Raw genomic sequence first — 14,644 nt, forward strand, 5'->3', positions numbered from 1 at the left:
TTTTCACAGGATACTGCGAATCTGCATTTCTTATCAACTCCATTCTACATTATCAGAGAATAAATTTCCTTTTTCAGAGTTATTGCTGACTTAAGGCCCAGTAAAGGAAAGGTGATTCAAGCCCTACATCCCTAATTTATCATCATCTTTTTTATAGACACCAACATCATATAAATCAGTTGCAGCAACTTAAGTCCAGGAAAATCGAGAATGTTAGTGCATGCAAGTCCTCTGCCTAAACCCCTTCAGTAAGTGAGCCAGCTATAATGAGCTCTAAGGTTACCTGAACATTTAACCCTTGTTTAAGATCCATCAGATTCTGTTAAAGTACATAGATTTCCCCAGGCAGATTGAAGATTCTTATCCAGAACATAAAAGAGTGAAAGAGATGTGTGTACAGAAGAGAAACGGAGATTTATTTCTGAGCTCTATAGTATATCTGCTGAAACATGAAATGTCATATACAATACATCACTTAGCGTTAGTTGCTCCATGCTAGTGCAACTGTACTGCTTCCACAATTACCTGAGCTACTTCACTGAACAGTTTTAAAGGTGTAAACGAGTAGTACGTACAAGCATGCTGGAGATTTAAGCACAGCTCTCTCATTTGTTGAGTCTAGAGACTTTTTAATTAGTTCTGTGGTTCCTGACACTAAAGGACATGTGAACTACTTCCTCCAGCCTCTGTGTTTGATATGTAAGAGTTTGGTCAGCCCACTGGAAGCTGTCCTGCTGACCTTGGATGGTATATTGGGAAATGCCACCTTGAAAGATCAAAGATAATTTCAGATGAATATTCTTTGCTACCACTAGCAGCTGAATACATAAAAACTGTTCTGAACTCTTGAGAATCTAGATAGTGATGTGTAATTGAATTATTAATCAAAAAATAAATAAATTGGAGGAGTAAATCTGACAAATTAAAATTAGCTACTTTATCACACTTAACATGCTGGACTGAGAAGGATACAAGAAAACTGTCACAGCTTTCCATAGTGGACTTCTGTCCCCATCATATGCAATGGCAAAGCTCTGCTGACTTCATAAATGCCACTTTTTTGCCTAGAGAAGAGGTGTAGCTTTAAGGATGATCCGCGAAAATGCAGACAGACTGAACAAAAATCCCACAGCTTTTTAATATACTGAATAAGAATAAATGGAATTAATTTGATAAAACTATATTCCAATGTTTAAGTGTGTTTTCCTCTTGTTTATATATGTAGATATATTCAGGGTTTGGTTTCAGTTTTGTTTTCTTTCTTATTTTAATTCCTTTTCCTTTCTTTCCAGACCCCTGGAGTAATCAGCCGAGGCCCCAAAGGAGATCCTGTAAGTGTAGTCTTTTCCAAGAAAACTAACAAAATCAAGAGCAAATTCCTATAGTTCTATATATCCCATTCAAGCTGCTGAAATATCCAGCTTTCACTGATGTCTGAACTGTCTGCAGGACTGTGCCATAAAGTTCTTTTGAAGTAGCCCTTTAGCTTCAACAAAACTTTCAAAAGCTTAAACTGGAAAAAGAGAGAGAATTTAGACCAAAGTAATTTGGACTAACTTAGTTATATTTAATAGAGAAAGTTTCTCACCACAATCACACAGACTTAGCTACAAATGGAAGGATTTGCCCTGTGATGTCCTTGCAGTTGGAGGCAAGTGCCAATTATCTTCTTTGTATCTTTGCAGGGTTCTCCTGGAGCTCCAGGCAGAAACGGTGCCCCTGGCCCACCAGGAGCGCCAGGGAGTCCTGGAGCTCCTGGTCCCCCTGGGATCTGCCAGTCTTGTCCCAGTATAAGCGGCGGCGTAAGTCATCATTACATTCAGCTTCTACCTTGTTGTTCATAAGCATAAAAAGCAATACCGTAGGTACCTATCCCTTCTACCTTCACACATATTCTGCTTTCAGTGGCGTCTGTCTCTTATTTGTGCCTTAGAAAAACACAGCTCAGTGGTAGGTGGCATTTTGTTGGGTTTGGGTTTTGTCCACAAAGTTAGTCTGGAGTGCAATTAAATCTCTGCTTTATCTTTTTAAATCTTGTGGAGCCAGATCTGAGAAAGGACTTATCTAATTCAGAAATAACCTGACAAGAAAGAAAATGTGCAAGATGAAGGATGTCCCCTCAAGCTTAACAGTTAGGGAACTCTCTTACTTTCCTATGGTTTATCCAAAGCATGTTTAATAAAGAAACATTCCTAGGAGACTAGACCGAAACACAGGTCCTCTGCTTGCAGGGAAGTGCCTTGCAGGTGCTGTTTGTTATGCTCCCTCTTTATTTCTGGCCCACCGAATCTTGAATTCTCTTCTGAAGAGTTGGACAGACGAAGCAAGAGAGCTAATTTTAACTGAAAGTACTGTGCAGTTGGATTTGTTAAGGGAGCTGATCCACAGCTAGCACCTTTTTTGTCTCCCATGTGATGGAGCAAGCCTAGATTTACAAGATGAGATTGCTTTAGCACAAAACTGCTAAAAATCATATGTTAAAACAATTGCTCCTTTTGAACATAGACCACTGTTTATAGCTTCCATGTATGCTTCCGACTCCCAGGTAAGCCAAAAACTGAGGAGAGATGTCTTGGTTTATTTAATTTTGAAACAGTTTGCATTCGAAGAACGAAGTTTCTGGAAGAGGTACCCGTGGGATCAGTTAACCAGTCTCAACAGATGTCACAATAATATACCAAGAGAGCTACTGGGTTTGGGTTGGCGGATGCAGACACAGCAAAGGGTGATAGGCTGAATTAGTACCCCACTCCAATGCTGCATCAAAGATGTGCAGCTGAATCCTGATGAGAGGGTGTTCCAGTAGCACAAGAGTCTTCTTGTACCTCGTCAGCAATGGGGCTAGGGCCACAGTGGTTTGGGTTATCAGGCAGAACACTGCATGTATTCAACCTTTCCTGCTCAACCAATTACATGCCACTAACACATAAACTGCATTAATGCTATATTATTCAACTGAGTTTGCTAGTATCTGCATAATAAAATCAACAGATGCCGATTAAGAGGCTTACATGGGAATTCCTTGAAAAACTAACTGTAGAATTTAGAGTTTATCTTTTCTAAGCAGTATTTTATGTAAATGGATGTGTCAAAGGTGCTATCTGCTCTCAGGCCCACAGAACACATTTTCACTCCATGCCTTAGAGTGAAACTTCCATTTGTTTCAAGAAAAATTGTCCAAAGCATTGAGGCTTGGCTGATCAGGCTCAAAAGTGATGATTGCATTTGAATTATTTGGAGTGACATAGTGAACGGGAAGGGAGAAAGAGAAAGATGGCAAATGACATTAGGAAAAAAGTATAAAACTCGGTTTTCTGAGATGTGTAAGTTCCCACACATGAGGTAAAATAAATTATTTGTAATTCAGCAGACAGACTTATACATAGGTAAGAGATATTTTTGCTACAAAATACTCTGAAATGAGACATTCATTAGTCACAAGTAAAAGAAATTAGGAAAACAATAATAAACTGTTGCATGCTTTAGTGCAATGTTGCATGCTTCATTAGAAAAGAGACTGATAAAGAAAATGGGGGGAAAAGCTTAATTAAAAGGAGTCAAACAAAAATAAGAGGAGAGAGGATGTTAATTTTTTGATTCAGCTGAGGCCCAGCTGCAAAGATGAAAACGGGATGCATACAACATAGGGAGCTAACATCACCGTGATCTCAGAAGCAAGCTGTTGGCTGGGCTTTTCCTGTGGATGACTTAAATACATGGCAGCTGTATGTCAAACAAGTACTGCTCAATAGATAATTATTTCCATATGTTTGCCATACCAGTGTAAGAAAAGACTTATTTGATTCATAGCAATCAACTTTTTTTCCTTTTTCTTTTTTTTTTTTTTCCTTTTCTTTTTTCTTTCTGTTTTTCTCTATTTCTTTTACAGAGTTTTTCTCCACAGTATGACTCCTATGATGTGAAGGCTGGTTCAGCTGGTATCGGCTACCCACAGCCCATTGTAAGATAATACAGCCTTTTTTCTGTCTTTTTTTTTTTTTTAAAGAACAAATTTTCTGCTCGTAGATTATACCTTGGATGTATGTATCCTGGTTTTAATTTAACAAGATAAGTTTTAATTTAATTGTTGCCTGCAAGTGGAACGCAATGCAAAGTAATAGTATGCTTGGCAATATCATTGTAATAAGTAACTATAGATCATTTGAAGTTTTGCCTTTTCTATTTCTTTCTTCCTTTCTTTACCATCTTTTTCTTCTTCTCTCTCTCTGTTTCACTTTCTCATGCTACCTAAATATTTATCCCTTTCTCCCTTGCATATATTCCTTGTTTATCTGCTTTAGTATTCTACAAATTGCTTCCCTCCCACCACTTTTTAACCTCTTCCACTGTTCCTAATCTTCCTTTACCCATTCAGCAGCATTCTGTCTTTACTCAGTATGATGCTCCATACTTGTTTACTTTCCCACAACTTAAGTTTACCTGATAACAAGTGAGTAAACCCCTCTTATAATCTTCTTTTCATGCCAGAAGCAGTCAAAAGCTTTTAACTTTTTCTTTTTACAATTACCATTTTTTTACCCACAGCTATTCAGACCGTGCACTAAGGATGCTGTATCTGCCTGCTAGGCCTAGCCCAACCTTTTCACAGGTTTTTTTTAGTGAGATAGAGCATGGACTGACTGAAAGAGTTATGCATGAGCTATGTATGCTTCCTGTATAAAATACATTTGAGTGTTGTACCTTATGATTTTCCATTTAGGCACTGGGATTTAAAGATATTCACGACCGATTACATGGAGTGATCTTGATTTAGGTGATCTGCTCTATAGAGGATGTGGTGAATTGCTACTATTTGAAATTGGCTGCTGCTTCATTAAACGTAATCATTTTCAGTCCAATGCTGCATAACTAGGTTTGGGTACTGTGTTGTAACAGATCAAGGCAGTTCCAAGAAAAAGTGTTATTTCTCAGGGTTCCATCAGATCACCTTGTGAAATAAATTTTACTAGTAATGACAGCTGTTTATCCTGAAATAGAGTTCTTTATTTTCTCACCTTTATTTTAATCTCTTTATTTCTACTTTGTTCATTTGCTAATACGATCATCCATGTGTTGGTCTTCTTCAACATGTATTTGTTTTTGTATTTGTTAATTCATTTATTAATATTCAGCTCCTCACAGTTTTTGCCCACAGCTTATGTATCACCTTGATATCTTAACATGGGATATGCTGAACCAGGCAGATAACCAAGATATCTTTCAGTTAACGATTATGGCTACTCCTCTTTATTTTGGCATTTTTTCCTGGATGCTCTTAGTGATTTTTTGTGCTCTCTCCCATGGACTTGGGTTTAATAAAGAACCCTAGAATGTCTTCATCCAGGATTGTCTGTATACTTTCAGCTCATACAGTCTTTTATATTGCAGCATGTAATACATGACTGCGAAGTAAATAACAGAGCAGTTACAGGCAGATGTGACTAAAATCACTAGAACTAAATAATGTTTGTCATTAACAGTGCATAGACTAATTTCTTTATTAATTTATAAATTTAATTTATCAATTTTCAACTTAAACAGTTGGAATAAATACTCAAACTAAAATAATTTGGAAGAGTAATAAAACTAAAAATCTCCGCTGTAGCACCAACATTTCTCGATGGGTGGTTACCATGCCTGGTATTTCCTTGGTCACACATCTCTCCATTACTGTCTTCCTGGTGGCTTTCCACTGCTTATAGAGTGATTTGTACTTTACATTGCAGTTTCTCTTTACTTGCTCATATAACCTCCACATATGTCTTTCTTTTTCCACCAGTGAACATATTCTAACTAAAATATGCACATTTGTTCACAGCCTGGAGATGCTGCAGCAAGCAAATGTCATACCTATCAGTTTATCTTCTCAGTGTGCACCTTGAAAAAAATAATGTCTTGTTTGTTTATAGCTGTATGTCTAATCAATTGATCGCAGTTGGTGAGTTGATGGCTTCAATTCATGTTCAGTCAAACTTTTAACAATTAACAGCAAGGGACTGCTCATAGTATTCACACATTGAAGGCAACTTGATTTACCCAGACACTAACTGCTGTGCCACTTGGTGTACTTCTTGTCCTAGAAAATAGCAAACATTACCATTATTCTCTATTTTTAGACACAAGACAATCTGTGAACTAATATTAACATAGTATATTTGTAGTATAGTAGTATTCTATATTAGGTATACCCCTATAGCATAGCAATACTATCAATCTTGTATTATGAAAATTAGGTTCACATAACGTGTAATACATGACCTATTCTGGCAGAATCTGAAAATATCCCATGAAACACATTATGTGCAATATTAAGCCATGGAATATACTACCAGTACTGCAGCACACATTGATTCTCATGTAATTTGTATACTTCAATTGTTTTGGCTGTGTCAAATCCATGAACAGTTTAACAAAACTTTTTTTAAAGAACCACATATAGCTGCAGTAAACCACTGTGCTAATTTTCAAATGTTTTCTGTTTTGCAGTATCAAATGCTTTCATGGTTGTTGCTACAGGAATTAAAAATATTAGCACTCTTCCCAAATTGAGAATTTCCTTAATATTTTACTCCCTTTCTACCAGTTAAAATAAGGAACAGTATTACTGATTTGAATTAAACCATGTACATTATGGAGGTTTCATCCTCCAAGTCCTTTGGTTAGTCCAGACATCATTTATTTCTTATGGCTTAGTACTTTTAAAGTTCGGAAGAGATTTCACCCGTGAAAATGCCTTACTGACAATAACAAAAATATGACCTTAATTTGATATACCTGTAAGTCCCAACAAGTCTAGGGTCATAAACAGATTTTATCATATAGTATAAGGTCTTCTAATGGTTTGTTTATGTATATGTAACATAGCTCCTGAATGCAGGTGACAAATTTCAAAAATAGTTTTAGAAAGCAAAGTCTGGCATCAATAGACTTGCAAGCAAATATATTAGTTCACTTTGGCTCCACCACTGAAGATGTAGGGCTGGTCTAATAAAGCTCAGTTACACGACAGAGAAGCTGAAGCTCATCTACTGTCTAACAAATTAAGAGTTCAGTTATCTATTTTTCCACTGTAGGTAGCTTAAAAGCTGAGCTGTGGGCATCCTTCTGGGTGTCTAGAGAAGGGGAATAGGGACTTTAGAAAAAAATGCAGGTCGGAAAATATCTTGTGGAATATGTTTGGAAAGAGAAACCTGGTGATCCCTTTTCTGAAGCGACTGTAAGTACTAGACAATGTATTTAGCAATGCGTATATATACTGCTTCTTTTTTACTGCACCAAGTGCATGTCACAGTGGATTTTTCTCTGCACTAATACGTAAAAATTTATTTCACAGTTATTGGCAACTATTGCAACTACATTAATCTTTATAGCTCTATTACATCAATATAATGACTATTTTTTAATCTACACTATAGAGTGGCTTTCCAGGACCCCCTGGCCCCAGTGGCCCCCCCGGCCCACCTGGTCACGCAGGTCCCCCTGTAAGTAAAATCAGCCTTTCCATAATCTTCTCATATTCTTTTTAATTAAGCTTCTCCTTTAATTGTCATACATAGTAAGTAATTTTCAACTGATAAATTTAGATACTATGCTGAAGAATTTTATGAATTATCCTGGGTTCAGCTATGAATAAATGTCATCTTCTTTTAATTGGGCTGTGCCATATATGCACCACCAGCCCTCAATGGCTGGAGGGCTATATGCTGTCCTTGATTAAGTCTATGTGTTCTCCATAGTTTTTCTGTGGGGTGTCAGCTAAGATTGTCTTGAGATATGCCACTGCCTCTGTTAATATTCCCAAATGTTTATTTATGTAAAAATTTAATAAAGGAAAGTGGGAACCCTAACACATTCAGTCAGCACGCAAAGGGTCTGTGGTTTTTAATGTACAGATCTTTTTAGAGTTGAAGTTTCAATTCTTTTATCATGGAGGCATATTCTGTTTGGTTCTGCTCATTTGTTCACATTTCTGGCTACTGTTTTCATTACAATTATGAGATTATTACAAAATATAGAAGCACCATGGAATGATGCATGTAATTGTTCGCATCTTAACCATTTTCTGCTGTATTACAGGGCTCTGCTGGATATCAAGGTTCCCCCGGAGAACCAGGACAACCCGGCCCTCCTGTACGTATATGTTATCTATGACTATATATGTTAAAGGCATGATCCTACAAGGAGGATCATCACTGGAGTGGGTTGAAATTTTACAGATAATCCTGTCTGTTTACTACCATGTACGTCAAATGTACAAGTGTTTTATAACACTTACTGCATTTTTAATTTGAAGGAGACAGTTTTTTTTGTTATTATAGTTAATATTAATCATTTTTCTGCAGGGACCTCCAGGCCCTGTTGGAATGATAGGCCCAGTTGGTCCACCAGGAAAAGATGTAAGTTCACTATTATTCATCCAGTGATTAATAAGTGGGAAGAAAGAAAGTTCATTAAATGGTAAGACAGCAGAGCACATTGTTACTATTGCATTTACGAATTTTTAACATCTCCCTATTTCTCAATTTGACAACATGACTGTAAAAATGTAGATTTAACTTACATTAGGTATAAATGCCCATTCCAAAAAAGTTTCAATTTCAGTGGGCAATTTGATTGACACAATTAAAAAAAAAAAAAAAAAAAAGAAAACTTAAGCATTAAATGTTATTTTGATCTGATTCAAAATAAATAAGCAGTTATAAAGAAAATCAGACAGTAGTTGTAGTTGTCTGATTCCTTCAAATCTTGCTTTGAGAGTTAAAGCTGTTAAAACTATCTTTTGTGTCACAGCTAGCAGTCCTGAAGAATAGGTATAGTACAAGGCGAGATAGGCAGCTAAAGTTTTTGTCCATTTTGAGTGTATGAAAATCACCATGAAAAATAAGTATTCTGTGATCATCTCTTCTAAAAGTTGGCTTGAAATAAATTAGATGTTCACCAAAATCTTGTTAAAAATTGAGTTTATAAATACTGGCAACCATTTTTCAGAAGGCAGTCATATAGTGAACCATCACCCTGCTATAATTTTCCCCACGATTTTGGTGGGAGCTTCACCTCCTTATTCCACCCCACCTTGATCTACTAGGACTGGATCTTTGCCAGTAACTGAAACAGTAGCAAAACAGTAAAAAAAAATTGCTTTCTTTCAATAGGGAGAACCAGGAAGGCCAGGCAGAAATGGAGACCGTGGAATTCCTGGATTACCGGTATGGAAAAGCCCCCAGTAACAGTGGTCTTCTAATCAAGGTTTTGTTCTCCCATTTTAAGTTAGTCATGTGAACATAATGCACAATGAACATTTGCTGGTGCACTTAATACAGTAAGTATGTGATTTACTAATCTATATTTGTGTGTTTAGGGTCATAAGGGACACCCTGGAATGCCTGGAATGCCTGGGATGAAAGGTCAACGAGTAAGTACTGTGTATATTGAGTATAGCTGACCCTATGGTGTTGCACTGTTGTGCTCTTTCAGTCATCAATTCGCAGCTAAAGAAACTGAATCATAGAATTAAAGGCCAATTTCTGGACAATGAAATCTGACATTCCATAACAAAGACCTTCAATTTTATCTAGTTACTTCAATTATAAAGCTTCATCCCAAATGCTGGGCTGAAGCATGCTTTCCAGAAAAACATCCACTCTTAACTAGTGACCATGGAGAGAGGGAGGATTCAGAATTTTCTTTTCTAAAAGTGCTCCAATAGCAGGTAGCACTCATCATTAAAAATATGCCCCTTTATATGAGTTTGTCTTGAAGCTTAATATTTTGCTGAGAGGAATTAAGTTTTCCAGAATGCAAAACAAATACTGTTCACAGATATATATATTCACAGTTTTATATATATATATATATATATATTAACAGTTTATCTTTCCCACAGGGTTTTGATGGAAAAGATGGTGCCAAGGGTGACAGCGGTGCTCCTGGTCCAAAGGTAAAAAACTATAGTGTCATCTTTGTAACAGGTAGAGTAATACCCTCTACCATTTGTTATGTAGCTATGCTTTGCATATTACACAATTGTGAAAATCCATCAAACATTAAAGAAACTCATTTAATATCTCTGTGAAAAGAATGAGAATCGTTTCAAAAGAGTTAGACTTTCTGAACTACATCGTGTCCTGATTTTCTAGCTGTATTAAAGATGATATTCCAAAATGAAAGGACATGCCTGGACCAGCTGACTTTATTGCATAATATTGAAGGACCAGGACTTCCTGCTTTTTTTTTTTCTGTTTAAACATTTTGTTCTGGCACTTGTTTAGAACTTCTCAGACCTCACAGACCTCAGTTCATGCTGAGGACACTCAGCACGATGCAGAAAGAAGCTGTCTTATTTTTATCTCTCTTCCTCTTGAATAAACAAAAAAATGTTCTCACCAAAGTTCATTCTGCCATTGGTGTTTTCCTTCCATAACAGGGTGAAACTGGTCTTCCTGGGGTAAACGGAGCACCGGGCCAACCGGTAAATATGTGCATCCTGCAGTATTTAAATGAAAGTGCCACTGGCACTTCCTGGTTAACAGAGTTACTCATCTTTCTTTTAACTTTAATTACCCCACTGCATGCATTGAACAACACTGAGATATGCAAATAAGAGCAGTGTCTCTTTGCTCCACCATATTATTTTGGAAGCCACCTAACTGACTTGCTTTCTATGTTTTCTAGGGACCAAGAGGTCCAGCTGGTGAAAGAGGAAGACCTGGGAATCCTGGTGGCCCTGTAAGTAATTGCAGCTGTTGATCTTACCCAGAAGCAGCACATATTTTGTTTCGATATGTTGAGAATTCCTGACGTCATTGTTTTACTTTAAAACAGTTGTAATGGAACGGATTACAAAACTATACAGTGTCTGTAAAATCATACATGAAAATCATACATTCTGTGTCCTGGGTAGTTCTCTGCACCCAGCACCTCTCTTCTTTCTATAGGGTGGCCATGGCAAGGACGGATCTCCAGGAGCAGCAGGCCCACCTGTAAGATGACTTAAAAATGTTTGATTTTAAGTATACGTGTGACTCAAGTCTTGTAACTTCTAGCTGATGTTCTGCAATGCCAGCAAACCTGAGACTGGGGGTGCAGTGGTTTAAGCATGAGCACTTTAATTAATTATATTTCATAACTGTATTGGTTGGGATACTTGAAACGTGCACTGCAATAGGAGAGCTTTAACACTGTAAATTCGAAAATGCATAAATCCAAAACCAGATTATTGTCAGAGAACGTATAGATTAACAGAATTGCTGTTCTCTATGCTGATCAGATTGTCTTGTCAAATACATTATTTAGCTGTCTAAGTTGGGCAAAAATTTTTCTTTCCCATCTGCCTAGAAACCTGAGCATGTTCACCTGTATATGTTACAGCTATATTGGCTTTTTTCCCCTCCTATACTTTTTTTATAATTAGAACAAATTTTGAATGTTTTTTATAACTTAATCTCTTTAATGATAGTTTTCATAGGTTTTTTTTGAATTTGCACACAGAAATTTAGCTGAACATGTAAAAGTCAGGGTAAGTAAGATGTAGGTGTGATATTTTAGGACTAGCCAAACTTCATTTTCTACAGCATGAATTATATTTTATATTTTCCCAGGTGTTTCCTTACTCAGAGAAAAATCCCATAATCAGACATTTTTTTTAACGTAAGATTAATTCCATATGGCTTTTACCTTTTCCATACATAATATTTCTTTCACTTTTAAGGGTCCCCCAGGCCCCCCTGGAACTGCAGGATTTCCAGGCTCTCCAGGTTTTAAGGTATTCCACTAACAATGCATACTAATACAGTATTTGGTCCTTTCTCTAGTTAGCCAGCTCATGCCATTATACATCTTTATTTTCTAAGTCCTTCATTTTCTGGCTGCTATTACACTGGTTGCAAGCCTAGAACTGATGTGTTTTCATATGCGTCACAAGAAACAAACCCTATCTTCATCATCTTCATGAATACCCACCCTAAAATACCATTAGGTGGTAGACCAAATGGTTTATGTTGCATTATGGGAGGGGCTCAATTGAATTTCCCACAACCAGAGGAGCTGTGCAGTGTGTGCTGGCTGGAGTGCAATGGGTACTTTGTGCCTCAGCACAGTGCTGATTGGCTCTTGCACTCAGGTGACAGTGGTGGTAATCTTTTTCCCAAATCATGAAGATACCACAATAGAGGAAGAAACCGTGAAACTAATACTGATTGCCCTGGAGACAAGGCTAAAATGCATTCATTTTCTCCTTTTACTGTTTTTCCATAGGGTGAAGCTGGTCCTCCTGGTCCTGCTGGTTCTAGTGGTAGTCCTGGAGAGAGAGGAGAACCCGGTCCTCAGGGTCATGCTGGGCCGCCGGGGCCTCAGGTACATGAGAACTGAGAAGTGATGTGCCACCTGCACTTCAGAAAGCCCTACATGTCCATTGGTTTAGTTCTAGGTTACCAGCATTGGTTATTTATACATTTGTTTTTCTCAGGGCCCTCCTGGAAGAGCTGGAAGCCCTGGCAACAAGGGTGAAATGGTGGGTACTCTTCATATCACGGTCTTTAGACTGGGCAGAGCCCAAAAATGCCATGCTCTCTTCATTCCCACCTGCTGTTCATTCTCTGCAGGGACCTTCTGGTATTCCCGGTGCTCCTGGTCTGCCAGGGGGTCGTGGTCTTCCTGGTCCTCCAGGTACAAGTGGAAACCCTGGAGCAAAAGGCACTCCGGTGAGTTACTGATATTCATCACACTGGTTGTACAAACAAATATGGTGGAAGTAGTGCTGATACCATTAAAAAAAAACCACAAATATTGGATTTGTCCCATTAACTTGAGATGGTCTAAGAATTATTTTATAATAACAATACGCAATTATTTTTATAAATATATAAGATATTTATCTTTCACAAATGTATGTATTACTGTATGTATAAATTATACATAAATGATCATATTTATTTGCTTTCCTAAATTATCTATCAATTCAGAAACACACAACAAAAAAAATACCTTGTCTAAAACAGCTACATTAGACAAAATCTGTTGTTTTAAAATCCCAATTTCACCTGTTTAAACTCACACTGGCTGAGTCCGCAGTCCACTATACCTAGAGAATTGTACCTACTCTTATACTGTGACTTGCCCCAACAGGCTCTTTCCTGACAGCCTTATACTGCATGAACTTCATTGTCAGAGAAAATACTCAGGGACTTCAAGCATCTCAGTGATATCCGAAATAGCTCAGAAATAGTCATATCATTTTACTCAGTGGTGTTTAAGACCATATCACTTCTTTCCTTTATTGGATTTTTAAGGAGACCCATGCTTCCCACATCCAGGTTCAACCAGTGCATACTAATCCCTTGCAAAATGTAAAATAATAAAAATGAGTCCATAATTTGAAAGATACTATGTCTACTTCTTGGTATTTTACTACATCTAGTAGCTCTAGAATAATACCCTGCTGCAACTCATAATTTGAATGGGATTTTTCCTGTCTAGGGAGAACCTGGTAAGAATGGTGCAAAAGGAGATCCAGGCCCAAAAGGCGAGCGTGTAAGTAATATTAAAATGCATGCAGAGACTTATTCCAAGGAAGTCTGAACCCTGAATCATTCCCATACAAAACCCAAGTGCAGGTTGTGTGTTGAGACTTCTCACTTCACTGGTAGGCTGCTTTATTTGTTGTTGCCAGGGTGAAAATGGCACCCCAGGTGCTCCTGGACCTCCTGGTGAAGAAGGCAAAAGAGGTGCAAATGGTGAACCTGGCCAGAATGGCGTACCTGGTACACCTGGAGAAAGGGTAAGCTGCTGTAGGTGGACCTGTAAACGAGGTACATTTTGAGTTCATACAGAGACATCAAACTCTGGTGTTCAAAATAGTTTGAGGAGAAATTTGGCTCCATATCTATTCTTAGCAAAATCCAGACGTGAAACTGGGTTACAAAACTGGGAGGAATTCTTACATAGTTCTCCATTTGAATCACAACACTTGTCTCTATCCCAGTTTGAAATACATTAAATTATTTGGGGTTTTGATATCAAAGCAGCAGGGATCTTACATACCTGTAAGTTGTATTGAAAGATTTGTGCTGAAAAGCAACAATAAACTGTGAGAACTACATGGGGAAAAAAGTAAATACAAATTTCAAAATTACTTCTCGGTTAACAAAAATGAACAATCACAAAATTTCAGCACTGGAAAGTGAAATTAATGCAAATTTTTCTACATTCAGGATATGTCTTTATGTCAACATCTTTATTGTCCATAGTGTCAATATCAAAGTTATTGTCAGGTTGTCTGTGTTAAAGTATCTTTACTGCTAACAGGATTTTTTGGCTAGTAGATTCAATAACTTTCAAAAAAGCATTCTCACAAAGGAATTTCTGAATTGATTTCTTCAGCAAAATAGCTAGCAACATCCTTACAAATTCTAGATTTCTGTTCCCAAGGAAATTATGCTGATCTATTTATAACTCCTAATTTAATAATTGATTGTAGTATTTGCTGAAGCTATGGTGAAACCAAAGATGCACAGTGAACAAATTAATCATAAATTTTATCATTTTTTATATTTCAAATTTCTTGTGAGCCATGAAGATAGTAGTAAATACAAATGTTAAAACAATACAATAGAGCTCTTTTCAGTATTGAAATACAAGAAAATAATTG

The 14,644-nt window shown here is 37.2% G+C and overlaps 1 protein-coding gene across 1 annotated transcript in view; it reads left to right on the forward strand.

Moving 5' to 3' along the window:
* The window catches only part of COL3A1 (collagen type III alpha 1 chain), a 50,762-nt gene that overhangs the window by 17,940 nt on the left and 18,178 nt on the right, over positions 1-14,644 (forward strand). Inside the window, exons 3-20 of the mRNA XM_030486161.1 lie at positions 1,293-1,331; positions 1,686-1,802; positions 3,890-3,961; positions 7,416-7,481; positions 8,077-8,130; positions 8,343-8,396; positions 9,153-9,206; positions 9,359-9,412; positions 9,884-9,937; positions 10,424-10,468; positions 10,672-10,725; positions 10,935-10,979; positions 11,708-11,761; positions 12,253-12,351; positions 12,464-12,508; positions 12,600-12,698; positions 13,474-13,527; positions 13,667-13,774. Coding sequence (XP_030342021.1) covers positions 1,293-1,331; positions 1,686-1,802; positions 3,890-3,961; positions 7,416-7,481; positions 8,077-8,130; positions 8,343-8,396; positions 9,153-9,206; positions 9,359-9,412; positions 9,884-9,937; positions 10,424-10,468; positions 10,672-10,725; positions 10,935-10,979; positions 11,708-11,761; positions 12,253-12,351; positions 12,464-12,508; positions 12,600-12,698; positions 13,474-13,527; positions 13,667-13,774 — 1,167 coding nt within the window. The remainder of the gene's footprint in view (positions 1-1,292; positions 1,332-1,685; positions 1,803-3,889; positions 3,962-7,415; positions 7,482-8,076; positions 8,131-8,342; positions 8,397-9,152; positions 9,207-9,358; positions 9,413-9,883; positions 9,938-10,423; positions 10,469-10,671; positions 10,726-10,934; positions 10,980-11,707; positions 11,762-12,252; positions 12,352-12,463; positions 12,509-12,599; positions 12,699-13,473; positions 13,528-13,666; positions 13,775-14,644) is intronic.

The sequence above is a fragment of the Strigops habroptila genome, chromosome 5, assembly GCF_004027225.2.
Source record: "Strigops habroptila isolate Jane chromosome 5, bStrHab1.2.pri, whole genome shotgun sequence".
Taxonomy (NCBI): Eukaryota; Metazoa; Chordata; class Aves; order Psittaciformes; family Psittacidae; genus Strigops; species Strigops habroptila.